Source organism: Phaenicophaeus curvirostris, chromosome 5 (assembly GCF_032191515.1).
Source record: "Phaenicophaeus curvirostris isolate KB17595 chromosome 5, BPBGC_Pcur_1.0, whole genome shotgun sequence".
Classification (NCBI taxonomy): domain Eukaryota; kingdom Metazoa; phylum Chordata; class Aves; order Cuculiformes; family Cuculidae; genus Phaenicophaeus; species Phaenicophaeus curvirostris.
In genome coordinates, this window is record NC_091396.1 from 13,153,223 (window position 1) to 13,181,134 (window position 27,912).

The 27,912-nt window shown below is 42.6% G+C and overlaps 3 protein-coding genes and 2 non-coding genes across 10 annotated transcripts in view; all 5 read left to right on the forward strand.

Moving 5' to 3' along the window:
• Positions 1-17,384, forward strand: part of DENND2B (DENN domain containing 2B) — a 181,182-nt gene extending 163,798 nt beyond the window's left edge. For all 6 annotated transcript variants that reach the window (XM_069857608.1, XM_069857607.1, XM_069857605.1 and 3 more), the window contains 6 exons: positions 11,870-12,047; positions 13,132-13,173; positions 14,186-14,297; positions 15,289-15,528; positions 16,044-16,130; positions 16,509-17,384. In XM_069857608.1, coding sequence (XP_069713709.1) covers positions 11,870-12,047; positions 13,132-13,173; positions 14,186-14,297; positions 15,289-15,528; positions 16,044-16,130; positions 16,509-16,543 — 694 coding nt within the window. In that variant the 3' untranslated portion in view covers positions 16,544-17,384. The remainder of the gene's footprint in view (positions 1-11,869; positions 12,048-13,131; positions 13,174-14,185; positions 14,298-15,288; positions 15,529-16,043; positions 16,131-16,508) is intronic.
• A 2,217-nt stretch (positions 17,385-19,601) lies between these two features.
• On the forward strand, positions 19,602-22,956 carry RPL27A (ribosomal protein L27a). Its single transcript, XM_069857611.1, has 5 exons — positions 19,602-19,691; positions 19,961-20,024; positions 20,660-20,735; positions 21,507-21,681; positions 22,774-22,956. Exons 1-5 carry the CDS (start codon positions 19,689-19,691, stop codon positions 22,900-22,902), a joined length of 447 nt encoding a protein of 148 aa, XP_069713712.1. The 5' UTR covers positions 19,602-19,688; the 3' UTR covers positions 22,903-22,956.
• Positions 21,077-21,209, forward strand: LOC138721657 (small nucleolar RNA SNORA3/SNORA45 family). Its single transcript, XR_011337588.1, has one exon. It is a non-coding gene; the product is annotated as a small nucleolar RNA SNORA3/SNORA45 family (small nucleolar RNA).
• LOC138721658 (small nucleolar RNA SNORA3/SNORA45 family) lies at positions 21,996-22,127 on the forward strand. Its single transcript, XR_011337589.1, has one exon. It is a non-coding gene; the product is annotated as a small nucleolar RNA SNORA3/SNORA45 family (small nucleolar RNA).
• A 1,703-nt stretch (positions 22,957-24,659) lies between the features above and the next one.
• TRIM66 (tripartite motif containing 66) overlaps positions 24,660-27,912 on the forward strand; it is a 44,508-nt gene continuing 41,255 nt past the window's right edge. Inside the window, 2 exon segments of the mRNA XM_069857613.1 lie at positions 24,660-25,535; positions 25,537-25,595. Coding sequence (XP_069713714.1) covers positions 25,396-25,535; positions 25,537-25,595 — 199 coding nt within the window. The 5' untranslated portion in view covers positions 24,660-25,395.

A 27,912-nucleotide genomic window follows, 5' to 3' on the forward strand; every position in this document is an offset into this window, starting at 1 on the left:
TGATAATAAGCTCTAATGAGTTTGTTAATTATAAAACACTGAAAATCTGAATTACTTTAACTGACAAATTCAGCAGCTTTAAAACAGGAATCCCTGAGAGTACATCATATTTCTGTCCATCTCTGTTTAGCTAGGAGATATCATCTCAGCAGGGTAGACAGCTACCAGGTGCTGGCTGTTCCTGATGTCATCTCCTGGCATGCCAAGTAACATACCTGCTCATTCCTTTGGCCGTTGGCTGTAAATTGCATTTGGGTACAGACTGCTGGAGCAGTGCTCCTGCATAACATGGGCTGCCAGGAGCATCATAGACATGATTTTTCACCCCTCTGCTCTGCATTGCATTGTGTACTGGTAAAGCTCTGTGGGCATGTGTTCAGGTAATTACAGTGAGGCTCCTGATGCAGCCATACTGATAGGATAAGATAGCAACAAGCAGGAGAGGGTGTTGCAAGCTTAACCTAAAGGAGATGTGGTCAGAGAAGAATTTATGAATGAAGATGCTGGCCAGTCAGTTTTCTGTAAAATATGATAAAAAGGGGCCAGAAATGGAACACATGATGCGAACTGTTGAGCAGGCATTTGCTCAGTGAATTGTACTTGTTGACACGGCAGCATGGCAAACCGTGGCTGCATGAATTAAAGTCGGAGACTAGTCGAGAGACTGGGTTGTAACCACTGTGTTTATCATAGAAGGTCTCCTACCAGGAATCATCAGTGGCACAGAAGAATCAGTGCCTGAGCTCTCTGTAACCCACCTTCAGTAGTCACTGAAATGTGTCCCAAAATTAATCACAGAATCATAGAATAACCAAGTTGGAAAAGACCCACTGGACCATGGAGTCCAACCATTCTTATCAAACACTAAACCATGCCCAATGGCGTCACTGATGCCCCACAGATAAGGACCTGAAGCACTGCTTTTGCCAGAGCGGTGAGGCCACACTGCAATTCCTTTATGAGTATTTTACAAGGTTTCCTTTTCTTGGACTGCATATAGAAAGCACCAGAAAAGCCCTGAAGTGAGTCATTGCAAAACAAGATTTGATTCTGACTTGTTTTCTTAAGGGAAAAAACCACCATTTGAGGGGTGTGAGGGATAAGTAGCTACACTCTTTCAGTTGTAAGCGTAGTTAAAATGATTCTGCAAAGGACAACAACTGATAATTTGACTGATGTGATGTGGAAAATATGCATTTCCTCCTTAGTCTTTGCCCCTTTCTCTGCCACTGTTATCTCCAAGGCCTTGTTTGCGCTTCATGAGATATCACAAAGGTCACTGGCAGCAGACGTGTCTGCATTCAAATTAAGGGAGTCACTTTGATTTGACTCTGCCCTTCAGCTTTGGCAAAAGCATAGAACCGTAGAACTATAGAATGGTTTGAGTTGGAAGGGACCTTAAAGATCATCTAATTCCAACCCCCACTGCCATGGACACCTCCCACTGGATCAGGCTGCCCAAGGCCCCATCCAACTTGGCCTTGAACACTTCCAGGGATGGGGCAGCCACAGCTTCCCTGGACAACCTGTGCCAGCGCCTCACTGCCCTCATGGTGAAGAAATTCTTCTTTACGTCCAGTCTAAATCTACCCTTCTCCAGTTTATACCCATTTCCCCTAGTTCTATTGCTACAAGCCTTTGTGAACAGTCCCTCCCCAGATTTCCTGTAGCACCTTCTGTACTGGAGGCTGCTCTAAGGTCTCCTCAGAGCCTTCTCTTCTCCAGGCTGAACAACCCCAGCTCTCCCAGCCTGTCAAGGCAGCTCAGCTGTGCCAGGAAACTCAGATTCACGGTACAGGATCTGCCCTCTTCCCCATGGCTTTGAGGGAGCTGCGAGCCCTCAGCAAGGGGGCAGATGCCTCCCAGGCTTTTCCCCAGTGCAGGATAAGAGCATGGTTAGGTTCCCACTCTTGCACCAGTCTGCTGCTGCCTTGTGCAACAACCCTGGCTCAGGAGGTGAGGAAGCACTGGGTGGACTGTGGAGGCTGATAGGTATGGTGCCATAGACTGCTCTGGGTTTTCTAAATCAGTCACCCACTCTGGGAAATGTTCACCTCCTGAATAATACTTTTCCTTTTTTAATCTCATGTGCAGAGTGAGGGATTTTTTACCTGCTTCTGAACTAAGAGTGAGTTGTTAGCTCACTGCTAATCCAAGTAATATATGATACAGTCCATATCAGACAGGAGATCTTTCATTTGTGCTTTGGAGAGCTCTTTACCCAGTTGCATACATTGACTGTAGCAGCATTTGCTGTAGTGTGGGTGATGATTAAGCATGAAATGTTCAAAACTGGCTGCTGCAGTTGAGTTGGCCCGAATGGACTCAGGTCATCATGATTCTCACATAAATTATATGTGTTCCCTCTGTGATGATCTGTTTACAGTAGGGAATTCCCTATTTTATTTAGACACTAGGAGCAGAGCTTTCTATTGGCAGATCTTCCCTGACAGCAAGAATAAAAATAGCCTAAAATATGCATATAAAGACTTGCCCATATTTCTGGCAAAGAAGAATGTCAGGTATTGATCAGTGATACAGTACTAGCTACATACTTTAGGCCAACTACTAAGGACTTCGTGTAATGACTCTTAGTTTACCTCTTACTTAAGCTTTGTTAGCTTTAAAAAATAAGTCACAGTGCAAAATATTGCTCTGACTTTTACAGCCTGAATTCTCCAGGTATTGTGCACCCAGTGCTTTCATTTTAAACATCTCATTGATTATTCTAGAGAAAAATGTCTTGGTAGTGGCAGGGGAGTCTTCCAATCTGTGTACCTCTACATAGAGGTGGGCCCTGAACAGAAGGATTCTGCCACAGGGAATTCTTGATTAAGGAGGCTGAAATCCAATTTAACTGAAGATTAAATTACATTATTAAAAGTTAATAAATATATTAATAATATATTAAAATTAAATTAAAATTATTTAATAGCTTCAAAAATTACAGCCTCTACTTCCAAACCAGCTTATAAAGACTTGAAGGATTCTCTGTAGTTTGCTTTACCCCTGAAGGGCTTCTAGAAAAGTAAAAAATTATTCAAATTTCAGAAGTTGAAACATGCCTTGCTGACTGTACAGCACTCTTTTCCATGGCAGAGTACTTACAGTTCAAAGGAGGCTATCATGTCTTGAGCGAGTACTTGTGGGCTGATCTTATTAAAATAGAAGTGGAAAAAAAAGGTCTTTGAGGCTTCATTTCAGCAAAATATTTCAGCACAATGAAAGAAAATTAAGGCTGACACTTGTGCTGAAATACTTTGCTGAATCAAAGCCTAAAACAGTATTTTGCCTGCTCCCTCATGCTTTGTTTTAATTGGTGAAGCCAGGCATGAACTGACTGTAATTCCTGCTGCTCCATAATAATTAAAAATAATTTATCTATGTGTGTCCAGAGAAGTTAATTTGGGTCAAAATCAATAAGATAAGCACAAACTCTGGTGTTTTGATCATCATCTTCGGTCTCTCACATACAGGTAAATGTAAATGTTGTGGAGGAAATTAGTCTTCTCAGTTTGAAAATTGTTCCTGGTAGAAACTGTGTCTTTGTGTCTGTGCTTATCACTAGGCTGTGCATGGTAGGACAAGGAGGAAGCAGTACAGAAGAGACTGAAGTGTACAAGCACTTGTTATATTTGATTCATGTCTGTACCACAAGCAGGTTTTGAGCCTCTGTCACACACCTTTAGCTATACTGGTGTCTGACCTTCCCTCCTGCAGCTGCAGTCCCTCTCAGTATCTCTGGTACTGAACGAGGATGGGCAATCAGCATCAACCAACCTCACAGTCCTTCCATCTGCCTATAGCAACAGGGAGGAACTAGTTTCACAGGGACCTAATAATTTGGCTACTTCATCCAGATTTGTATTAAATTCTTTTCCCTGGTCCTTGTGTCACCCAGCCCAGCCAGTCACCATCTTGTCCCTTTGTTTTGCATCCCAACTTCTTTGCCCTCAGTTTTATTTTCATCTGCTTGCCAGGCTCATTTTGTCTTCTTCCCCTCCCAGTTCTGCCTCAAAGGTCTTATTTTTACCTCTTTGTATTTAATTCAGCCTCCTCCCTTCCTTCCTTTCCTTCTCTTTCCGTTCTTAGGGTTCCCTGCAGATGATCTTCATCTCCCAGATGAGCCTCCCATTTCTCTGTGTATCCCAGGGCTACAATGGGAAAGGAGGGTGCAGCTTAGTGTGAATAATTTCATCTGAAGAATTAGCAACTACATAAGTCTCTTCTTAGTATGCACAAAAATATTATTTTAAAGTGGCTTCTGACATAACCAAACCAGAGTGAGTTTAGACATCACTGGTAGAAGTCTTTGGCACACAGGGTGATCCCTCCTGCCAGCCTTCGAGTCCTTGCCACCAAACTATGCCACCCTTGCACAAAAAAAAAGGGCAGTAAAGATGTTTTATATAACAAAATAACGTAAATTTTTTTATCTGGCTTTGGAAGCAAACTGATCTGATGTCAAGCAAGGGGGTTTGATCAGCTGACCTCCTGAGGTCTCTTCCCGCCTGAATCACTTTATGATTATAGTTCTATATAATTTTGACTGAAATGAGAAAACAAAATAGTTATCTAGAGGCAGGTGCACAACCTTAAAAAGTAAAGTGAAAACAAGTTAAATATTGAATCCTGATCATGTTGTAACAGTGCCTCACAAATGCAAGTAATCCTTTGAATGGGCAGGTCTCCCAGACTCATCAGTAACTGCAGACCCTATGATGAATGCACAGAGGTATCCTTTAATCCCTGATCACCAGTGATGTTACTTGTGGCAGCTTCACTTCTCAAAAAATCTCCATTTCAGCTTCGCTTCAGTATCAGTTTACAAGCAGAAAGTTATTTATTGGTTTCATGTTGGCTGGAGCACCTCCCATATGAGGACAGGCTGAGAGAGTTGGGGTTGTTCAGCCTGGAGAAGACGACACCTTATAGCGACCTTCCGTTAACTGAAAGGGGCCTATAAGAAAGCTGGGGAGGGAGTATTCACAAAGGCTTGTAGTGATAGGATGAGGGGCAATGGGTATAAACTGGAGAGGGGCAGATTTTGGCTAGACATAAGGAAGAATTTCTTCACCATAAGGGTGGTGAGGCCCTGGCACAGGTTGCCCAGGGAAGCTGTGGCTGCCCCATCCCTGGAGGTGTTCAAGGCCAGGTTGGATGGGACCTTGGGCAGCCTGGTCTGGTGGGAGGTGTCCCTGCCCATGGCAGGGGGGTTGGAACTGGATGATCTTTAAGGTCCTTTCCAACCCAAACTGTTCTATGATTCTATGTTGTTCCTGGTGGGAAGGTTACCCCATATGCTTCCCGCAGCTGTCTCCTGCCATGGCCCCCTCTCTGCATCCAGTGCTGGACCTCTGAATGTGCCTGTCGTTCCTCAGTGTGTGTGCTTGCACATTCCCAAACTTAGGCTGTGGCTGTGCAATCAGATGGCCCCATCACCATGCTCTTTTCCTCTAGCAGCAATGACTCATGTTTTATTTTGAAATGTCCATGGAGAAGGTCTTTTTGCTAAAAAGCTGCAGAAACATATGATTTCCTTGGTTTGAGTCGAAAGAGAGGAATGGAAGTTCTTTTCCCTTTTAAAAGTCCTAGAGTGGTAATGGAGAAACAATCAGCCATAATTTTGAATGGGAAGAAAAGCTGTAATATCTGACACTTCCACACTGGACAGAAAACAGGAGATGTCCTGCACCATTGTATCAAAGACTTTCTTGAATTTTTGTTTTATTCCTCCCTACCCTGTTTGGTGAGTAGTTGGTGGTATCTGGGTTAATGTAACACGTGTCCTCATAGCACAGCAGTCCCGGGAGTACAGAACAAACCATTTCTCTGGGGTCACACAGTCTTTAAATAGTACCTGAGGGAGTTTAGGCGGTACTGTAGCTGAGCATCCACGCTGGGGAGCAGGGAGAAAGCAGTAACAACTCCCTGTTATCAGCCAGCTCTTCTGACAGGCTAAGTATCCTCAAGGGCTTGCTTTAAAAGCTGACCTCTGGCAGGAATGCTGCAGGAGCTGATTACAGCTGGAGTATGGAAACTGTCATTTATGATACCGATAGGTTTTCATTTATATCTTGTCCCTGATGCTATTACTTAGCCTTTTTCCACCTGAATGAAAGTGCTGCTATTATTTATTCTTATGCACCTAGAGAAACTTTTCAGTGTCTGGGTGTGTATTGTATCTGGCACAGCACAGTTCTGCTCCAAATTACTGCCTGTTCATTAACACCAATGCTATCCACACTCCATCTCCCACTCAAACCATGGCACTCTGCTAAAATTTTTGCTTCCATTTCTTCTTTACTTGATGCTTTTCGAACTTCCTGCTGTGTCCTTCCCCTTGACTTCTTCAGTTTGTATGTGTTGGAGGGGAGATTGGCTGCATCCTTGGCAGGATGTAGACTCTTCTAGAGCCTTCGTCGGAGCCCTCTGCAAACTTCTCAGACCATTTTATCTCACAGAGTTGTCACAGACTTCTCTCTTTGTCAGAGGCTGGGGTTAATCTGCAGTCTGGGGAGGCACTGGAGGTAGCAGGAGTGAAGTGTCGTTAGGCATCTGGTTTTGCTCTGCAGCTATGCAGTTCATCAGTAGCACAAGGGTAGGAGCTGTCACAGAAATGCATGGTCTGTGACAAGGCACGTAGGTGTGTAATACCAGCCTGAGTCGAGGTATTACATCTGAGAAGAATGGAGCCTCCAGACTCCAAGTTCAAGTGGGAGAAAGCTCTCTCGAGCAGACAAAAGGATGTAGGTCAGGGAGGCAACTCAATCACAGAGCAGTTGTAGGCAGAGGCATGTATGTGTTAACACAGCAGATGAAAGAGTTCAGCAAGTGTGGACAGAGTAACATAATTAAATCAGCAGGAAGAAATGAGAAACATGAAAAGGTTGTGGAAAAGTAAACATGGACAATGGAAACACTTCTTTGTGAATGTACTTTTTTTGGCTACATTTCTCCATCTGAGGAAGCAGAGGGACAATATTCTGACAACAAATCCCAGTTCTGTGCATGATCCAGAGCATCGTCGTAGCACAATGCCAGCACCAGCCCTGGGGTGACAGAGCTGGGCTGTGGCTTGGCCCCACATGTAGGAGTGGTCCTGTCTTTCCTGGTTGAGTAAGCTTGTCTGTCCCTTGGGAGACAAGGAGGAAGGGGAAGGGATATTCTTACCTTCTCCTCCTTCAATGCAAATGCCGAAACAACGGTGGAGGTGCATGAGAGTAGCAAGGTAGGATCAAGGAGCCCTGTCAGCAAGTGGCTGTCTGTACTAGAAGCTTAGTCCTTAGGAGGACTAAGAAGGTGTGTGAGAGTCCCCTGGGTCTGTGAGAAATTCAAGGTGGTAGAGGAGGATGTGAGAAGGAATATAACTTTTGGCTGCTGTTATAGAGAAGAGAATTATCAGTGTATCTGTGGAATATTTCCAATCTAAGTAGTGTGTGTTAACTGAATGACTTCTAACATTTCATGAGAGTTGATGACACATAGTATGCAACGAGCCACAGCCCTCTGAAACAGACGCATCCAGCACTAGCATCTGCACTGGCAGTGCTCCCTGCAGCCAGGAGCATCCATTCACTGTTCAATAGAAGACAAGCTCTGTTTCTCAGAATGTGGTAATTGTGCTGTGATTAGATATTAATGTAGTCTAGACTTGGGGTTATTTGTTGGTTGACTGACCCAGTTGACAGCAGACATTGTTCTGTCTAAAGGACAGTAAATGTTCTTGCTGAGTCACATTAATTTGCCTATGTCAAAAGACACGGGCCTAAACCATGTTCACAAGCAGTCTCCACAATTCAGCTGAGTCATGGTAATGTCTAAAATTCGTGTGCCTCAGCTCCTAGTCTAAGATTGTTTCTCCTCAGCCAAGTACACAAAAAAGAAAAGTTTCTATCTGCTATCATGAGAAAATGATTTGGAAAACCAAATAGCCCAGAGGAAGATAAATCAAATTTCAATGGGAAAAAAGTTTTGTCACCTTTTGTCTGTAACATAAAGATGTTTGTCTTTATCATAAAGATCTCTTCAAGAGAAATTTGTGATTAAGAATGTTCAATAAGATGATGTATCTCAAATGAGTACTTTCATGGGGAGAAGATCAAACACTAAAGGGTTTTTTAATCTAGTGAATAAAAAGCACAGGAAGAACCCAAACCTGGGCAAATTCCAAATGACTCTTAAGAAGATGATAACCGTGGAAAAAACACTGAGAGGAGTTATTGCCTGTGTTTTGAAATCAATTGAAACTGGGTGTTTTTCTAAAAATTGTTGACTAATTTTGCTTTAGTGGAGTGCAAATTCTCCCAAGTGACGGGGGACAGGACAAGAGGGAATGGCCTCAAGCTCCACCAGGGGAGATTTAGGCTGGACATTAGGAAAAAATTCTTCACATAAAGGGTCATTGGGCACTGGAACAGGCTGCCCAGGGAGGTGGTTGAGTCACCTTCCCTGGAGGTGTTTAAGACACGGGTGGATGAGGTGCTGAGGGGCATGGTTTAGTGTTTGATAGGAATAGTTGGACTCGATGATCTGGTGGGTCTCTTCCAACCTGGTTATTCTATGATTCTATGAAATTCTTGGGTTGAGTACAGCCTAATGGGATGAGTTCAGTGGCATAGGCTGTGGAGTATGGCTACATAATAGCCTTATGTATCTGTATCTAAGAAAATTCCCTTATCCCACAAAATTTGCAAACACAGTCACCTTTTCACAGTCAGTTACTGTCAGTAGACTTATTCCACATTATGGTTACATGTGCGTGCGGGACAGTCTGTATCTGACAGAGCAGAGAGATGTGCTGGGTTTAAGCAGAAGGCTGCCTCTTCTCAGCATCTCCTTAGAGACAAAGCATCATAGGCCAGGAGAGTTGTCCACAATTTCAGTGTGGGATGAGAGGCTTGACTGTAAGTGCTGTAAGCATGGGGCACTACCTGTGTGTTGGAGGGAAGGAGGAAGGCACACACCAGTGTTGCACTGGGATCCTGGGCACAGCTGGCCCTATGCCATATGGGGGTGGCCAGAGCCCCAGGATCATCATAGCACGGCTCCTACTTGTGCACGACTCTGGCAGCGCTTCCCCTCTGAAGTACGTGATGTTTTATGTTCCTCGTTAGTCAATGACTCATGCAATAGTTTGCTTTCTTTTGTCCATGTATAAAATTACCTGCATATGGGTAATATAAGAAGTGTTTTCCAGTAGAACGACAGAACACTATGTAGCGTTCTGTAAAACTGCACAGGCCAAATGAAAAAGCCTACTCTCAAACCCAGCTCTCTCTGAATTACCAAAACTAACCTATTAAAAAGTGAAAATATTTTGAAAATCTAATGTCTTTGACTGTTTGGTTGCTTTACTTTGTGTGCTTCACACACCTTAAAGAAAATAAATCATCTGACCTTACTTCTTATTTCCCATAAACAAGAACAGTGGGACAATGTGTGGGTTGCACATCTTGAAAGGAAAAATTGAAGTGGACTTGGTTTCCCAGGGTAGGGCTTCCTTTTTTTAATTTACCAAACATGCTTCTCATCCCTTTTAAAAGGATCTGAACTGTATTTTAGAGATTTAAACTGGGGGTTCCCTTACATCCATCATCTCATCTCTGAATTTTACCTTATGGAATGTAAAAGCCTGATTCTGAAGTGAAAGATGTGTATCCTTTGTAAGCATGACTCTTCCTGGCTATTGAAGAGACACAAGTACTTTGTACAAGCAGGAGCTTATTAATGGTGTGTGGGATGCCCATTGCCCTCTGCACAAGCAGTGTCTGGGAGAGAGGGTGGCGGGCGATTCTGGGGGATGAAAGTTTGGAGCGAGTGTTTCATGGGGCTCAGCCTGAGAATTCTCACAGGGAAGGATCTTCTAAAGCTGAATTTTGAAAAACTCTGCAGAGCCTTTAAAATACACAGACCGAGGTGCTGACAAGGGTGATGATGTGACCCACAGGATGCTAGCAGAGCACAGCAGGGTGCTGCTGCAGGACACCCCCTCCATGGCCACCTTCTGCCTTCAGCTGCTGCCTTGCTCCAGCCAGGCCCGGGGAAAGCTCTGGAAGAGAAACCAGTGTCCTGGGCTGGAGCCCGAAGCCTCCCCTAGCGTGGGAACAGCACGCATGAGAGGATGCAGGGGCTGATTTACGTCACAGCACCGTGTGTAAAACAACAAGTTACAAAAGGGCATTCTATAGAAAGGGAAGAAAATGCTAACTGAATATCAGAAGAATGTTTGTCTTCCTGCTTTTAGCTTAACGTGGCTGTTTTTAGCCACTCAGCTAAGATGACTGAATTTGTAGGAGTTGAAAATGCCAGAGTCATTAAAGTGAGCTTGAGAAGTGCTGGAACTTTGTACCATGCTCCACAACTCTGCTGAAACGCACCGCTATGCTTGCTATGGGAGACACTCGAGAACAAAATATGAGGCAATGGCAGCACTGTTGCCTGCTATAAAAAGAAAATAAATTAGAGAAATGCATCATTTTGCAGGAAACCTGTGTCAGGCAACATATGTTATAAAAATGTGCTGTGATGACTAGATTTTAAGGAAATTCCAAGTAAAACCAACCCAACAGATTATTTGCAGTAACGGACAAACATCTGTTCTTCCCCAGTTTTTTCTCTTTTGGTCCTCTAATTCTCACTTTTCCCACTGAGCAAACTTCAGAGGTTAATCACTCACAGGAACAAACAGGTGAAACCTTTCTCCTGGTCTTGTTATAAGCCTCAACTGAAAATACTCACGAGGGTTATTCAGGTGGAGGTCTAATGCCATCTAAAGTCTCCAGCAGGTCTTGCAGTAGAATACATCAGCTTTTCTCCCCAGCATTCTCAAGCAGTAACAGCTCTGAAGTTATTAGTTATTTATAGTCCTTTGTGGCTACATTAAGCATAGCAGAAGTTTTAACTGTGAGAAAATTAGCTCAGTCATGCTAGGCTGGGTACAAATCCAAGATTCTGTCATCCTCAGCCTGCGAGAAGCAGACGTTGTAGCTCAGTCCAAAATCAAAGCACTGAAATGGAGATCCTATCTTTATTCCCCTGATGCTATAACTAGCTTGGTAATGATGTTCCTTTACTTTTAATGTTTGGAATCCATTTGACAGTAAAACGGAGTAGGATTCAGTAGATGGAAAGAAAATGCATGCAAGACATTTTCCACTAATTATATCAAGTCTTAATGTTTTGGGGATACCAATGCGTATTTGAGAGTTCTCTGCTGAGCAGGATTAATGCCTTTATCACTAGATTTGGTCACTAGCCCATCAAAATATATTATAATAAAATATGCTGTTATCACAAAAATATAAAAACTTTAAAAAATGTATTGCTTTTACTAGATATCCTTTAGTTTAAGTATTGCTTTTTGGGTTTTTTTAACATCAAATTTATTAGAGTTTTTATTTAGGATATTTTTTTAATTTTTATTTTATTTTTCATTTTCCATTGTTTGTGCATTAGTGCTCGACATAAGAACATCAGTATTACACATTTTTACCACCGACATGGTTGAAACATTTAAGACCTGAAGTTGCTTTTGAATTTTAAGCATCAAAGTGGCTGCTGTTGGGTTCTGTTGGGAACACTAAACCTCATTTTCTAAGTCAAAGTGTCTCCTGACTGCTATAATGAAACAAATTGATTATATTTTTTTACCTTTAGTTTCAAGTCACCTAGAGGCAAGCATGGGAGGAACTACCACACTGCCTAGTACATAAGCGGTACGGACTGGAAGGGGATGCGAGCTGTCTGACGCAGTGATAGGGCAGCCCCTTGGGCACTTGCATATTAACACACTAAGTTTATCAGCAGATAGTTAAGTGTTCTGGACAAAGAAGAACCTCTGCTAACATGGTTGTTCCCCTCTCTCCAGCACCCTCTCGAGCTGCTCGCACGCCGTGGTGGCCCTGCTCTACCCCTTCTCCTGGCAGCACACCTTCATTCCTGTTCTACCCTCGTCCATGATTGATATCGTGTGCTGCCCTACCCCCTTCCTGGTGGGACTGCTCTCCAGCTCTCTGCCCAAACTAAAGGAGCTGCCCGTAGAGGAGGTAGGACCTAGCACCAGCATTATCTGCCTGGAGTAAAGCTGGCCTTACCCTGAGGAGGGCCTGCCATTTGCACATACTCATATGTTTAAGATTGAATCTGCCTCTTTGTTTCTTCTCTGCCTGATTCTTACGGGCTACTGATTCTTGGTGAAACTGCAGTAGCAGGTTTATCCTCTTTATTATGCCCCTCTTCCCATACCTGGCACCTTGACAGAGAAGTGAACATTAACCTGGTCAATAAGAAAGTACTGTGTAAATATACGGCTATGTTCTGATTTTGTTGTACCTGGAACAAGAGGAAGACATGAAGTACCATTTCCTATGACACCTATTAACGGTAATGAAAATTATGCAGGAAGCCATAGCCAGCACAGAAAAGAAAAACTTTAAGGTTTTAGGTTTTTTTTCCTTCTAGCGCTTTGTTAATACTATATTGGAAATCAAATGAGAGTTGCACTTCATCAGCTCTTCCAGTAAAATACCACAAGGAATACTCAAGGGCATACTCTCCTCTCTAACTCCTATTAGTTCCCTGCCATTTTTCTATGAATTTTTTTTTCTTGGGCTCACTTTCAAGGCTCACCGTGCCTCTGGCCCATGTGAATCTGCTGTTTTCCTCCCACATTCCTAACACTGCTTTCTCACATCATCTCTGTCTCTCAGTGTTGCTGCTTCATGATCACTAACACTTCACACCCTTATCCTTCAGAAGCCCTGCTGCCTCAAGTGACACTGTTTTCTTTAAACACCTCTTGAAAAACTTTTCATGTGCACAATACCAAAAATGATTAGCAATAACTTGCTTAGGTTTAAGAAAAAAGACCTGCCTGCCTAACTCTTTTAGCTTTTTTTACGTATTAATCTAGTATGAGATTTGTTTTATCTATGTTAAATTAGGCTTTAAGCTCTAAAGAAAACCTTCATCTTCTTGTTTTATAAAGCACACAACCTGTTATTTCATAGTAGGAATTTGATTCATGTTGAGGCTTGAGTCCGTTCAGATGATCTTTTGCTATTAAAAGGCAGACACTATTTTTTTCTGTCTCTTCAGATGTATTTCACTATAGTGTTTTCTTTTCTTTAGGCTTTGATGGTTAACCTGGGATCTGATCGATTCATCAGACAGGTAAAGTACAGCATGAAATGTTGCCGTGAAGTCTAGCAAGCTGTTTATTCCTGTAGTATGATTAGGTTTCTTTGATTAGAGATACTTGGCAGGAATTGTGCAGTGGGAAAGAGATTAGAGGAAAAAAAAAGTGCTCACTCTCCTTCACCTGCAAAGAAGTACTTCTTCTCAGGTATGCAAAAGGGATTGAGGTTGTGACTGTCAGAATAAAAAACTGTACTCACAGTGCAAAGAAAAAATCCAAAGATGATGATATCATGTTAGCAAGAAAACTCACACTGTTGAGGTGAAAAGGACAAAAGTTGCAAAAAAAAAAAAAAAAGTTTCTGAGTGAGAGAGGAAAGGTGAAGAATAGTTTAATCTGGTAGGAAAAGCCAGAATCTTGTAACCAGGGAGTTGAAGGATCACCATCTTCCAATAGTAATGTGGCACCAAATACTTTTGAAAACAACAACCTGCGGGTTAGATGAGTAAACTTCCTTGTATGATTCCCAGAAAAATATGGCTGTTGAATAACAGTTGCAGAGCTACGGTTGTTTTGTCTACTTGCTTTTGCTGAACAACTATTAAGTAAGATGAACAGAGCAACAGTGGGGAAACCCAGAAAACAAGATATACTAGAATATAAGTGAAAACAACTGTCAAGGATCAAAGAAGCTGCCTAAATCCAACTAGAACAGCTGTGTGTACACGTAGCTAGGCTTTGCAGGATGTGTATTTAGTTAAAAACAAGTATTTGGACTCTATATCATGTAAAGAGCGGATTCCAAGTTCCTATATGTTTACCTTGCTCTTTGGATTATCATTCCTGACTTTAATCTTATTAAGAGTGACAAGTTTTGTTTAGAAATATATGATAACTGCACACAGGTTTTCGTTGTTTTGTTTATGTAGGCATGACAGTAGCAGATAAAAAATGCTTTTCTCCTGAATTTTAAGCCTTGTAAAAGTATTTGCGATAGTTGCTGCCTAGATTAATGTGATCTAAAGAGTTTCTTTTCCCCTCTCTCAGATGGATGATGAAGACACACTATTACCTAGAAAATTGCAAGCTGCTTTGGAGCAGGCTCTAGAGAGAAAGAATGAACTGATAAATCAGGATTCAGATAGTGATTCAGATGATGGTAAGTTCATTTGGAAAGAGGAACTTCGTATAAATGAGCATGTAGGTAGTATTATGACTTCCAACCAGGAGAAAGAAAATGGGACTTCAGTACTCAAATACCTTGTGCAACATCAAAGATAGTCTCTAAATACATAGGGAATGGGACTGATACCATCAACCTACAGTAATACATCATCGGTGGTCTATTTTAATTTCATTGTAAATGGCATGAGTACGGCTAAAGATGTAACCTCAAGCAAAGGTTTGCCATTAACTCGGCCCTAATTCAATCCAGGTAACTATACATGCTTAGGGATGTGTCTGAGTTTGGAGTTGCCCTTGGCGCGTGGTATATTCAGGGGAGAGAAGCCGGTACCTCCAGAAAAGAGTTTCAGTGTAAAAGGGGCTGAGTTGCCTCTGAAGTTTCTTATTTCTCTCTAGCAATTATAAAACAGCCCAGGGTGAATTTAAATGCTTGTGGTTAAAAGGTAGGAAACAGACCTCTCCGGATTTTCCATTTATTTCTACTCATCTGTGTTACATATGTAGAATCATTTTAACATCTCAGAAATGAGGAAAACTTAAATTCTACAACATGCCCTTTTTGATCAGTCCTTGGTAAAGGCTTCCTCAGAGCAAACATTTTAATTCTGAATAATTAAGAAGCTTCTCAAGAAAACCTACTCGAAAGTTAAAATATGGGGTATAATTTTGATGAAGTACCCACAAAAATTTTAATTTTCTGAGCTGTTTTCTGGGGATTTGTATTTCCCATTGATTCTTGGTTATACAACAGCAATTACAGAGACTGGCACTCTTGATTACAAAGCTGTTACCCTATCAGATCCCTATCAGATGTATATCCAGGTCTGCAAGGAGCCGGTACAATTCCTTCTGGTTCTTAGCAGGGCATCAGTAAAACGACAGATGACATGGCCCCAAGTGAATGACAGTTCTGACGGCTCTGGTAGCAGCTGATTTTGGTGTCTTATTGCCCCCTTATTTTGCAGAATGTAACACCCTGAATGGATTAGTGTCTGAGGTTTTTATCCGATTCTTTGTGGAGACAGTTGGCCATTATTCCCTGTTCCTAACCCAGAATGAAAAGGGAGAACGTGCCTTCCAAAGGGAGGCTTTCCGTAAATCTGTGGCCTCCAAGAGCATCCGCCGCTTCTTGGAAGTTTTCATGGAATCCCAAATGTTTGCCGGCTTCATCCAGGACAGAGAGCTGAGAAAATGCAGGGCAAAAGGTAAGGGTGGTTTTCCTTCCTGCAGCGCGGGGTGCTTGTCTTCAACATAGGACCCGTAGCTGACGTCTCTCTGCTGTCAGAGCTGAGCAAACTCTGTACGGCGGGCAGACCTCTCCGCTTCTCGCGAGCCCAGGTCGTAGCTATGGAGGCGATAATACAAAGCTTTAACCAGAAGGATATTCACATCTGAGCGCCTCGGATCACTCCAAGACAAAACTGGGAACGATCTAGCGAAGGGTGCAGCGCCTCCCCGATGGGAACTCGCCCGGAGGCTGCCTGACAGTGCGCGGAGGGGCAAAACCTCGGGAGGTGGAGCCCGGCTCGCCAGCAGGTCGAGCCGAACTGCGGTTGCCGAGGCAGCGCTCGCAGCCAGGGGCTGGGGGGCCGCGCACCTGTCTGGGTTACAGCGTTCGAGGGCCGGGCAGGTAACGAGTGGGGAGGGCGCAGAGGGGCCGAGGGAGATGGATTCGGCCTGATCCAGCTCATCCCTCTCCCCTTCCTTCCCTTTTCCCCAGGTCTTTTCGAGCAGAGGGTTGAACAGTATTTGGAAGAGCTTCCAGACACAGAACAAAGTGGAGTAAACAAGTTTCTGCGAGGTCTTGGTGAGAAAAATCTTTAAACCTATTTCTGAAATTAATTTTCATGTCTTATTTTTTTTAATTTAAAAAAAGGTTTTCCTGAGGTGAAAGCAGAGAGGCAAGCAGTTTCAGTGCGATAGGAAAACAACAGAAGCCTACTTAAAGCTGACAAAACCAGATTTAATGATGATCCTTGTTAACAGTTCCATTTTCCCTTGGGGTGAAGGAACCAAACCATAATCAAGGATGGAGCAGCTGACTGCTCAGGATTCTGAAATGTTTGTCCCTGCTGGTATTAAGGCTACAGCAACTACATTACAAACTAGACCCATTTACAATGTAACTTTTGTTTGTCTTTGGCTTTTCAGTGTATGGTAGAGACTGATGATGTCCTTTTTTTAGGAAACAAAATGAAGTTCCTTCACAAGAAGAACTGACACCTTTCTGCTGAAGTACTCATCCAAAGACTATTCTGATGCTGCACATGAGATACCGGCAGCATTTCTGAGTTCGATGCAGGAGGACAGCGGAGCAAGCTGACTGCGGCTTTTAAGTGATGACTGATGCTGTTAGACAGTGTGCCAGACGATGGCTCCTTTATGTATTTGGGTAGAATTTGTACATAATGTGCTGTAAGCTTTTGTAACTGATTTTGTAATGAGCAAGGAAAACTGTGGTAAATATTTGTATATTCCTGAGAATAACAGGTGCTTTTTTTTTTCTTTAGTATGGATTGAGTTATGCTTGGTGCAAAAATGAATAGCTGATTATGTGCAGCTGACTGTCTCAGCAGAACCACTGACTTCATGTTTATGAGAGCTACACTGATGGCTGAATACTGCGGGGATGAATGAACTTGGGTACGTGGGAGAGGTTGTACACACAGGGGCTGCTTTTATTTGTCGGAGTTGGCATTTTATTTTTCCTTCGAATTAAAAGAAATAACAAAGTAACTTGATAAAAGGTACTTGGTTCACAATACAGTACTTCTACTTGGTTTGAACTCTGGTCAGTAAACTACTTATAATCCATTCTGCACTAAGACTGCTAAACCTGAGGAGATCTCAGGTCTTTGACATACAAGCTGCAACGAGTAGGTACAGTACATCCTTTCCTAATGTATGTATGTATGGTTTCTAATAAACTGTAAATACACCTGTTTGTTTATACTCATTGCAAACCTCTATAGTATCTGATGTTGAGTAGGTACAAAACCATAGTATATGTCCTGTGATTTTTAATGAATTTGTAATTAAAATACAAAATGGGTATTACAAACCTGTCTTTTAGTAGGTTTGCTATTTAATTTGATGTATTTCACTAGGGCTTAGACAAGGCATTTATATCCCTGTTCTGCTAATTTCATCCTAACAGAAGCATGTCTTCATGGTTTTTTTTTTTCCTTTGGTGTTAGCAACAAATTACTTTTTGTCATTGTATCATAAATACCGCTCCTGAACTGTGATATTTTCAGCTTGGTTTGTGCTGCCTTGGTTAGACAATTGGAATAGAATACAAACAGCTTTAGTAGACATACCCTTTGCCTAAATTTCTGATGAGCTCCTTACCTACTTTTCATGAGAGTCTGCTTTGCTTTTGCATTAACTGCAGTCTGTTTAAGTAGTGTTTGCATTTCAGTGAAGTCTCTTCAGCAGGATAGGAACGATTCCCTTGCTATGGCCTTCTGCACAGCTGTGAATGTTGCCCGAATACCAATTTCCTCTTTGACCTGGTAATGTTACTCCAGTTGGGATTCTCTAAATATTTTCCCTTATTCTGGAGAAGAAAATAAGAAATATTTGCATATACTTGCAATTCTGACAGCTAAAGAAAAGTAGCTAAAGCTTCTTCCCTTAAAAAACACCCCACAAACACACACTACTCTGCATTTGCAGCACCATTTATTTAGGTAGATTGTCTTTGAGGCTTGCGCAATTCCTAACCTGACAGTGGTTTTGGTTTGCTATCAGCCTCATAGAACAAAATCGAGGGATTATTCACAAAAAAAAAAAGGAGAAGTCATTTCCTTTTTCCTTACCTCCCTCACAAAAGCTTCTTAATTGTCCATGGAATGTCTAAAATATCAAGTGCTTTTGATTCGATGGAAATGTCATCACAAATGTTTATTTCCATTAGTTTTACTCTATAATATGCTGTACGTTCCAGAATGACTTCTAGATGCAGTTCTTTGGAGTGGAAAAAGTAGCTTCACTTGTACTGGTGGACTCCAGCTATTTCATAAACAACAGCTGCTAGTAAATATAAGGGGAATGTACTTGTTAAGAAATATATCTCTTAAGAAAATGATGGATGAAGCATCATCATCGGCTGAAGGAAGTGCTGCAGAGAACTGCTACAAAGGCAAGAAAAAGCCCTGGAATGTCAATGTACTTGGATGTGGTGCTGTAAAACCCACCTCCTACAGCAAAGCTCTTTTCTTACATCTGCACTTTAAAATTCTAAGTAGAAAGCTTTTAAATATATTACCCATCAATATGTTATTCCAATTTTTGTAATGTGAATAAGAAGAGGGTACTAGACAAAGTGAGGTCACCTTCTGAAAAATGTGTAGGTGCCTTCTTGGTATTCTACGTAGCACAATCCTAGTGTTACGTGGAGGTAAAAGTTTGAAAGCATCGGATGAATGAAAAATAATTATTTTGCTTTCTATGGTAGTTTTTAAAACTAATGGTGTTCCTGAGTACGGAACTTGACCAGTGCACTATTTAATGACTGAAGAAATCCTTAACAAATCCAGTAGAGACCCGTGTTTTAGATTAGGAGAGTTGTTTAAAGTTTTGTGGTATAAAATATGTAAGAAATCAGCTTAAGGAACAGTACCTCTCTCCAGGAGTTGTTACTCTAGGGGAGACTGGTAGCATTCAAAGACTTAGTATTTATTTTCCCGTTGTTTTTGATATTTAATAAAGAAACAAAACTTGCAAATTTCCCTAAATCCTACTCATAATCCTCCTTTTGGTGTACATTACTGCAAAGGAAAGAAAAAGCAAATCGCGCGTGATTAAGACAGAACAGTACTTCACACCATCAGCCTGCTAAAGTCACCTCCCCTTGGGAAGCGCAGCCGCTCGGAGATGCTCCCGCCCCGCCGCGGGCGAGGAGGGGCACCATGCTCCAGGCTGCTCACGCTTCAAAAACCTCCTGAAGCGCAAACGGGCGCGTCCCACACGGCCACGAACGCCCGTCCCAGCAGCGCTACTCTGCGCCCTTCAAAATGGCGCTTCCCCCCCCACCTCACCGCCCCGCCACGGCGCCTCTGCGAAGTCTCGCGAGATTCTCCCCGGTGCCTGAGAGAAGTCTCGCGAGATTCCTCAGCCTCCTCCCCCTCCCTCCGGCGCCTTAGCGAAGTCTCGCGAGACTCCTCAGTCTCCCCCTCCATCCGGCGCGGAGCGAAATCTCGCGAGACTCTACAGCCTCTCCGGCTCTTGAGCGAAATCTCGCGAGACTCCGCAGCTCCTCCGCCCGCCGCGGCGCCTGAGCGAAGTCTCGCGAGAGCTCTTCACCGCCCTTCCCCGTTCTCGCGAGCGCGGCTCTCTCTCTGCCCTCGCGCACGCCAGCGGGATGGTGGGTGCTGCCGCCGCGCCGGGCCGGGCCGGGCCGGGGACGCCGCTGCTGCTCGGTCCCGCGGCGGGATGTGGCTGGGGAGTAACGGGGGGTGGAGGGGAGAAGCTTCTCCGAGCCCGTGGCCCGCTCACAGGGCCGCGGGGCCGCTCGCGCTTTCCCTCGGCGGCCCGGGGATCGCGGCCTCGGCGCAGCGCGGGCCCCGCGGGAGGGCGAGGGGGCTGCCTCGTGCTGCCCGGTGTGCTCACGGCTGCTCTCCCGCTTTCCCGTAGCCTTCCAGACTAAGGAAGACCCGGAAGCTGAGGGGACACGTCAGCCACGGCCACGGCCGCGTTGGTGAGTGGGGAGGCGGGCGCTGGTGGGCCGGGGCCCCTCGGTGCGTGCTCGCCCTCCGGCCGCTCTCCAGGGCTGAGGGGATGCTGCTGTTCCTCAGGGGTCCTGGAAAAAATGCGCCTCGGCTCCTGCACACGCTGTGGGTGATGGTGAGCGACACTGGAGGCCGCAGTGTGCGTGGGCGATGTTCCTGCTGCAGGGCCAGATGCCACAGGGATGGGCTGATCCAAAGTCCCATGTGTTCTTTTAGACTCCACTGGGTTTGGGTTTGTAACTTAACTTCAGTTGTGCTCAGGCACTAGGCATTGTCTGAGAAAGTGATAGTGTGATATCTTAAAGCTACAGGTTAGTGCTGTGTCTCTTCTAACTCTGGCTGTTCCTGCTTGTTCTTGTCACCCCACTTCACTAGTAGTGATATCTTTTCATACTCCTCTATGGTAACCAGAGGCATACTATGGTTATTTCTTTTTGTCCCATAGGGTTAGTTTTCAGTTGGTCTATCTGGCTTAAATGAGATAAATGCAGAAGAGGGGGTAGGGTCAGAAAATTTTGGTTAAATTGGCATTGAATATACCCTCTAAGCTCATGTATAACGTGTAATGTTCTTAGTGTAACAAACTAAAAATTTTTCTTTTTAGGCAAACACAGGAAACATCCTGGAGGTCGTGGTAATGCTGGTGGTATGCACCATCACAGGATTAACTTTGATAAATAGTAAGCTAACATTTTAAACCTATAATAGCAAAAAGTGTGTTCCTAAAGTAGAAACAACTAACTTTTATATGTGAGCAAACAAAATTTCCTGCAATGTTACGTATTTTTTCCTCTTAACAGCTAGTCAACTCCTGTTCCCATTTATGCTGAAATCAAAGATTTTTTCACTTACACCCTGTGTCTTTAAGAGTTAACTTGACAAAACTTGCCTATTACAATGTGGTCCCTGCTAAACGATGCACACACAAAATGTTAAGTAAATTCAAAACATTACGTTAAATCTGAACTGCATCCTATGTAGCTGTATGCTGTAAAGGTGTAGGATGTTGTCTTTGCTTATTGCCGAGACTAGAGTCACATCTGGACACTTACCTGTTGTCCTGGTGTGCTAGAGTACTCGGACAGTAACCACTAATCTATATTCACTGGCTGTGGCCATTCTTGACTCAGTCAGTCACCAGGTTAGTGACAAAAGCTCTGAAACTCCTCAGGAAGTGGAGTTGAGGTTGCTTCAGAAATACAGGACTGGACCAACCTCACCAGTGAGAGGGATTGAGCTCAAAACAGACCAAATGCTTCAAGAGGAAATAACTTTTCCTTGGTTTGGATACCAGTGATGATTGCACTTAACTACCATGTGTATTAATATGAGTAAAAGTATAATGTGATATTTTGATTACTTCAGTTAAGTAAGATGCTTGTTTCTGTAGTCCTACCCGTTTAGGATGGGTTAAAAATGTGATCTAATGAGGAATGTGTTTTTTTTCACAGCCACCCTGGTTACTTTGGAAAAGTAGGCATGAGGCACTACCACTTAAAGAGAAACCAAAAGTTCTGTCCTACTCTCAATTTGGATAAACTCTGGACGCTGGTCAGTGAACAGACAAGGGTCAATTACGCAAAAAATGAGGCTGGTCTGGCCCCAGTCATTGATGTTGTGCGCTCGGTAAGTTTCTGCTCATGTTCCAGGCTGCAATTCCTGGTTACTTCATGTGCAACTTAGGTTTGCATACTCTGATAGGAAAATGGTGAACTGCAAATAAGCTATGGTGTTTGAATATTTGTGAACTTTGCAGGACAATATCTTGCCATATAGATAGTTCCACAGCTACTCATGGTTTTCAGGTTATGTGACGCTGTGGACAGGAACTCTACCTTATTTTGGAAGGTGGAGAAAGAGGACTTGTTTGAAATTTTATTGAAAGGATTTATGGAAACATGGCAGAGCTGGTCTCATTGGCACAAAGATGCTTCTCTCATATCGAGACTAGAGTCACATCTTAACATGTTTGATTGTCTTGGTGTGCTATAGTTCTCGGACATAAACTTCTGATCCCTATTCACTGGCTGTGATGTCTCTTATCTCAGTCAGCCACCGAATCAGTGACACTCACTACTCCGCCTGCTGAGCGTGTTCTGCGTCCCAAAGTGAGATACCTGTGTTGGCCAGTTACACCTCTTCTACCAAGTGATGATGGCTGTAGTACTAATGGACTTGGTGCCATGATGGTCCTTGTGATTTAAAGGACAGGAATGAAATGACCAGATTCCAGTAGCAGAGAATATCTGTCGCTGTGAAAGTTTGGAAAGCTTCAGTTGTGCATTTGAGATGCGCAGAAGAGTCCTCTGCTCTGTTCAGAAGGACCAAAGTGTCCCACAGCTAAAAATTACCGACCAGAAGTCATTGGGTAGTAGGTAGTCTTGGAAGGCAGCCGACTTGCTTCTCTTTCAGAAATATGGTAGGAAGTTGGAGACTTCTTTACCACATTTCACAGTGTTTTCTGTGTATGGAGTATGAGGAAAAGAAAATCCAGCTTCTGCATTAGACAAGTTCAGTTTAATCCATTTTCTCTGAACAAATGCAGCTCCACTAGGTCATGCAGGTTATTTTTCTCATTTGTACCAATTTTATATTGGAGACAGACTGAGGTCATGGTGATCATGGACTTGGTTTTAACTGATGTGTGGTAAAAGATGTCTGGATGTAGGAGCCTGCAAGCTGATTGGAAACCCTTACTGGATTTTTTAATCTTTCTAGGGCTACTACAAAGTCCTGGGCAAGGGGAAGTTGCCCAAGCAGCCTGTAATTGTGAAAGCAAAGTTCTTCAGTAGAAGAGCAGAGGAGAAGATCAAAGCAGTTGGTGGTGCCTGTGTGCTTGTGGCATGAAGGCCTTTGTTTTATTCAAAAAATTTGAATAAAGACCACGTGTAAAAATGCTGATTTACAGAAGTTCTTGAATTTTTTACTCACTTGTTTGCATTTCAGTCTTGTCCGCTCAGTTATTTCTGACAGATTTTGCCTAGTTTTGGACTGCTGCTCACTGTCTTCTAAAGTTGTTTTGCTACAGTTTCCAGTGTTCTGCATGTACTGATACCTTGTTTGGTCTCTAGGAGGTAGCAGGATAAGGTCTTCTTTATTTGTGCAGCTCCTTCAGTTAGCAATCCTCTACAGTTGTTTGCAAGAAGGTAGTTGAAAAGGATTTTTGTGTACTAAAATGGCATCTCTTGCATGGGCGCTGCTACTTCATTCTTGGGGAGTGAAACAGCAGGGGTGCAGACAAATAAATGTGCCCTCCCATCTGGTCAACTTGTGCCAGTGCTTCACTACCCTTAGATGAAAAAATGTCTTCCTAGTATCTAACAGAAATTTCCCTTCTTCCAGCTTCAAATTATTACCCCTTTTCCTGTTACTACATTCCCTGATGAAAAGCCCCTCCCCATCTTCCCTGTAGGCCTCCTTGAAGGCAGTGGTAGAAGGCTGCTGTAAGGTCTCCCTGGAGCCTTCTCTAGGCTGGACAACCCCAACACTCTCAGCCTGTCTTTGTATGAGAGGTGCTCCAGCCCTCTGGTCATCTTTGTGGCCCTTGTCTAGACTTGCTCTAACAGACCCACGTCCTTCACGTGCTCTGAACTCCAGATTGAACACAGCACTCTGGGTGAGGTCTCATGAGAACAGAGTGGGAGAGCCATGTCCCTTGACCAGCTGGTTACACTTCCTTGGATGCAGGCCAGGATACAGTTGGCTTTCTGGCAAGCACATTGCTGGCTCATGTTGAGCTTCTCATCCTCCAGCATCCCAAAGTCCTCTACAGGGCTACTCTCTTATCTATTCTCTTCCCAGCCTGTGTTTGTGCTTGGGCTTTCTCTGACCCAGTTGTGGGACGTTGTACTTGGCCTTGTTGAACTTCATGAGGTTTGTGCATGCCCACCTCTCAAGCCTGTCAAAGTCCCTCTGGATGGTATCCCTTCTGTCCAGTGTGTTGACTGTACCACACAGCTTGGTATTATCAGCAAAACTGCTGAGGGTGCTCCCAATCCCCCTGTCCATGTCTGCAACAAAGATGTCAAACGCTGGTCCCAATACTGAGCCCGGTGGATGCCACTTATCTCCACTTGGACATTGGGCTGTTGAACACAACTCTTTGGGTGTGACTGTTCAGCCAATTCTATATCCACTATGTGCTCTATCTGTCAAATCCATGTCTTTCCACTTTAGAGACAAGGATGTTGTGCAGGACAGTGTCAAATGCTATTTTCATTTGTTCCTAGAGTGGGTCTTGGATATGAAATTTGATGTGGACTTTCACATTTAGTCCATTTTTTCTAGAATACTTTAAATAGTGATGACATCAGGATGCAACACTAAAAAATCCCGGTTGTGAGTTTTTGAGACATTAATAATTTTTTGCATTGTATTAAAAAAAAAAAAAAAAAGAACCTGCTTACTAACCATTTGCATTGGAATCTACGCTGAGACAAAACCCCTGAAGAGAATACATAGTCCTAACAATAGAGCTGCCGCTCTTCTGTGCTGGGGAAATCCGAGGATCCCAGCTGCAAGTTATGTAGTGCTGGTAAGATGGCCACTGTGCCAAGACATGGGCAGCTTTGTGGGCTCAGACCTGGGAGGTTCAGTCATCTGGAAGGGTAATTCCAGCAAAGATCAACTGTATTTCCTTTTTCTCCTTTGATGCAGCTTGCAAAAGTTTTCGTTGCAGGCTGTGTGTGATGAACACCTCTCAGAATCAAGGATGGAACACAAACTGCAGAACTCTCAATTTACTTTGGGAGGTTTCCAAGAGGAACACTGTCCTGCTTGTGTGAAGTTCAGGTTTGGTGTATAATTTGATCTGTGGTTGTCTTGACAGCTGAAATTTGATTGCTGCAAAGTGCATTTTATTAAATTTTTATAAGGAAGATTGGTAGAAAATGCTGCACATTTATCAAGGCATTCATCACTGCTGGAATGATGGACGTATGATTAGTTATTATGTGCTTTACCTGATATTGATAAAATATTGAGGTGAAATTGTAAAAGCAGTCAGAGTATATCATCGTTTTTCTTGCATGTGTTCAGTACTTCTTGCAGGAAGTGTACTGCGTGTGACAATTCAGCATGGTAACTTTGCAGATCAATAGATCAGATTACTTCAGTTTTTATAGAAGTTGCAAGTACTAAAGAGAGGTAGTGGGATCATGGCTTATAAACCTTAAACCACGCTTTCCTGCACAACAATCTGCAAAGATATTCTTTTTTTTTGTAAGGAACTTCCTCTTTCTTCACAAGGACTTAATAAATGTTGTTTCTGAGAATGAGCACCCTGCTGTTGCCTTCCAGTTTGTGCTCGAGTGATCATGGGTTTTAAGTGAGGGGGTTGTCATGAGCCATTTTGTGACTCTTCGTGTTTTCAATGTCAAACTTGAGCAAACAGAAATGGAAACCCTGGATTTGTTAAGGTATTGTTTGGTGTGCAAATGGGACCTGCGGAGAAGAGACCCCAGAATGCTGCCTTGCCTTCATTCCAGACTTGATTCAAGGATATAGCTGTATTCTCACTGAGTATGAAGTTCTATACCAAGGTAATATTTAAGAATCTCTGTCCTATGCTCTTTATATTACAGTACTATAAAAATGGATTGAGATGTACTTTTTTAGCCTATTTCTTTACAGCACTACTTTAGAAGAATAAACTAGAAGACTCAATATTTGTATGAGCAGAAGGTGGATTAGGAGCAAGTCTTCATTACTTTTTTGTCCAGCTGCAATGTGTTGAGGAGAAATGACACAGGCAACGTAACATTTTCCAGATGGACTAAGTTTCAGTTGCCAAGTATGACATTGTGAATATTTAATTTGCTTAGTTTAACAAACAAACAAATGCTACAAGGTAGTTTCTAGGCTACATCTTTATCCAGTGTTTTGGACATGTTGGATCTTCCCATGGCAGCAGCTGTGGTGATAGTTTTATTCTTCCTTCTCCCCTTTCTGCACTGTCCCCTACTCATCAACATGAAAACATCTGTTTCTTTGTTCCTAACAGAGATCATAATAATTGATAGTAGAATATGGGTATTGTGGTGTACTGGAACTCTTCCTTTTATCTTCTTGTAAATGTTTTTTCCCTGAACCTTCCTGACTTCAGGTTTACACTGTGACTTGCCCTAACAAGCTGAGTAAACTAGCAAGGATGAGAAGCATTTTGTGACTGTGGCTTTTGAAATCCTAAAGTTATTTGTACAGTTTTTGGTAGTGATGTCAATAGAAAATACATAATGTTTTTTGGAATATTACTTAGATCAGAGAATACAGTAATTTAAACTGAATGCGTCTTAATTGCCATGAAGAACCATTCCAGACTTACTACTAATTTATAAGAAGAGCAAAGGCATGTAGATTACTTATATTTTCACAGACTTTGAACTTCAGATGAATAAGAGACATCATTTTTTATCTCTTCCGTAGCAGATTTTAAAAAACATGTAGGAAGAACCCCTGAGGTGATTGTAATCTGAACTGATGAGATAGCATAAAACTAGACAAGTTCAGGTTTGAGAGCAAATGGAAACAAGTGTTAGGAGATCACTTTTGAAAGGCAAGCAAAATGGGAAAGATAAAGGAAAAGAGAATAACTTAATGCCAAGGGAGAGAAGCTATTCACGTGTAGGGTACAGACAGAAAAAGACATACAGTTAGGAGAAGAAGACGGGTTAAAGCAGTCATTTCAAGTAAATGTCTCCTTAAAATTTTAAATGCCCAATTACAGCAGGCTTTAAGTCTGAGGGCCTTACTTTATAATAAAATGCTGTTGAAAGCAACCACTCCATTACTTTTTATGTAACTTCAGTTCATGTCTAAGCCCTTCCTTTATCCCTCTTATTTCTGTTTGCTGGGAAGGTGAATTTATACCACTTGGTGATCTTGGAGGAAGTGCAGCCAGAGATCCTCACATGGTTAAGACATTAGATATTTCTTCAGGCTTCTGAGAGGATCAGGGATTATTTGTTTATAGCAAATTGGAACAAATACTATTTACAGTTTATTTCTGTGTTCTTGAAGTTTCTCTGTTTAATTCCTCATTGTCTTGTAGATAGGGAACTTCTATGGGAAGCAACAAGATTAGAGAAAGGAGATAATGAACAATGATGACCCAGTAAATTAAGTGAGACACCAGGTGCAGAGACTCAGTTTAATATATGAGCAAGGAGAACAGCAAAACAAAAACATCTGTGTCGCTTATTTAAGTCAATGACTGAAACTGCAACCACCATAGATCAGCCAGGATAAATTTGTGAAATCTTTTGATGGTATGCTGCTAAATGTTATTTGTTTTATCTGCATTGGTTGCTGAGTTGTGGGCAGTAAGATATCAGCTCAATTTTCAGGGTTATCTTTAGGTATGATCATGTATAAGTGCCAATGATAAATGGCAAATACAAGTGATAAACCATTTTAGCTGAGTAAACATGAGATATTGCTCACTATGAATTCCCTAAGCAAAATATAAGAATGGAAAAAGCAAATATATTTCCAAGTGAAATCAATCTGAGATTTGCTACAAAAGTATACTTACGCTTGTGGTTTTCAGTATGCTTTTCTATACGTAGTACTATACTAACATAAAGCCCTTTTCTTGTTTACTATTGTTGTGTTAAGATTGCTGAGAAGATGGAGGTAGGAGGTCCTCATATTTGATGGGATTTGATGTTGGAAACTCACTTTTATACCTGTATCTCAGCATTCATGTTTAAGATGACTCATGAATTAAACCTCTGAGATAGCCAGGCTATTATGGAAAAGCTGCATACACATCAGAATTTATTCAGAGCTGGGAGAACTGAGGATTTGGAAGTTATTTGAGTGAAAAAAAGAAAATTAGCTTAGTGAGTTTGGCTCCTA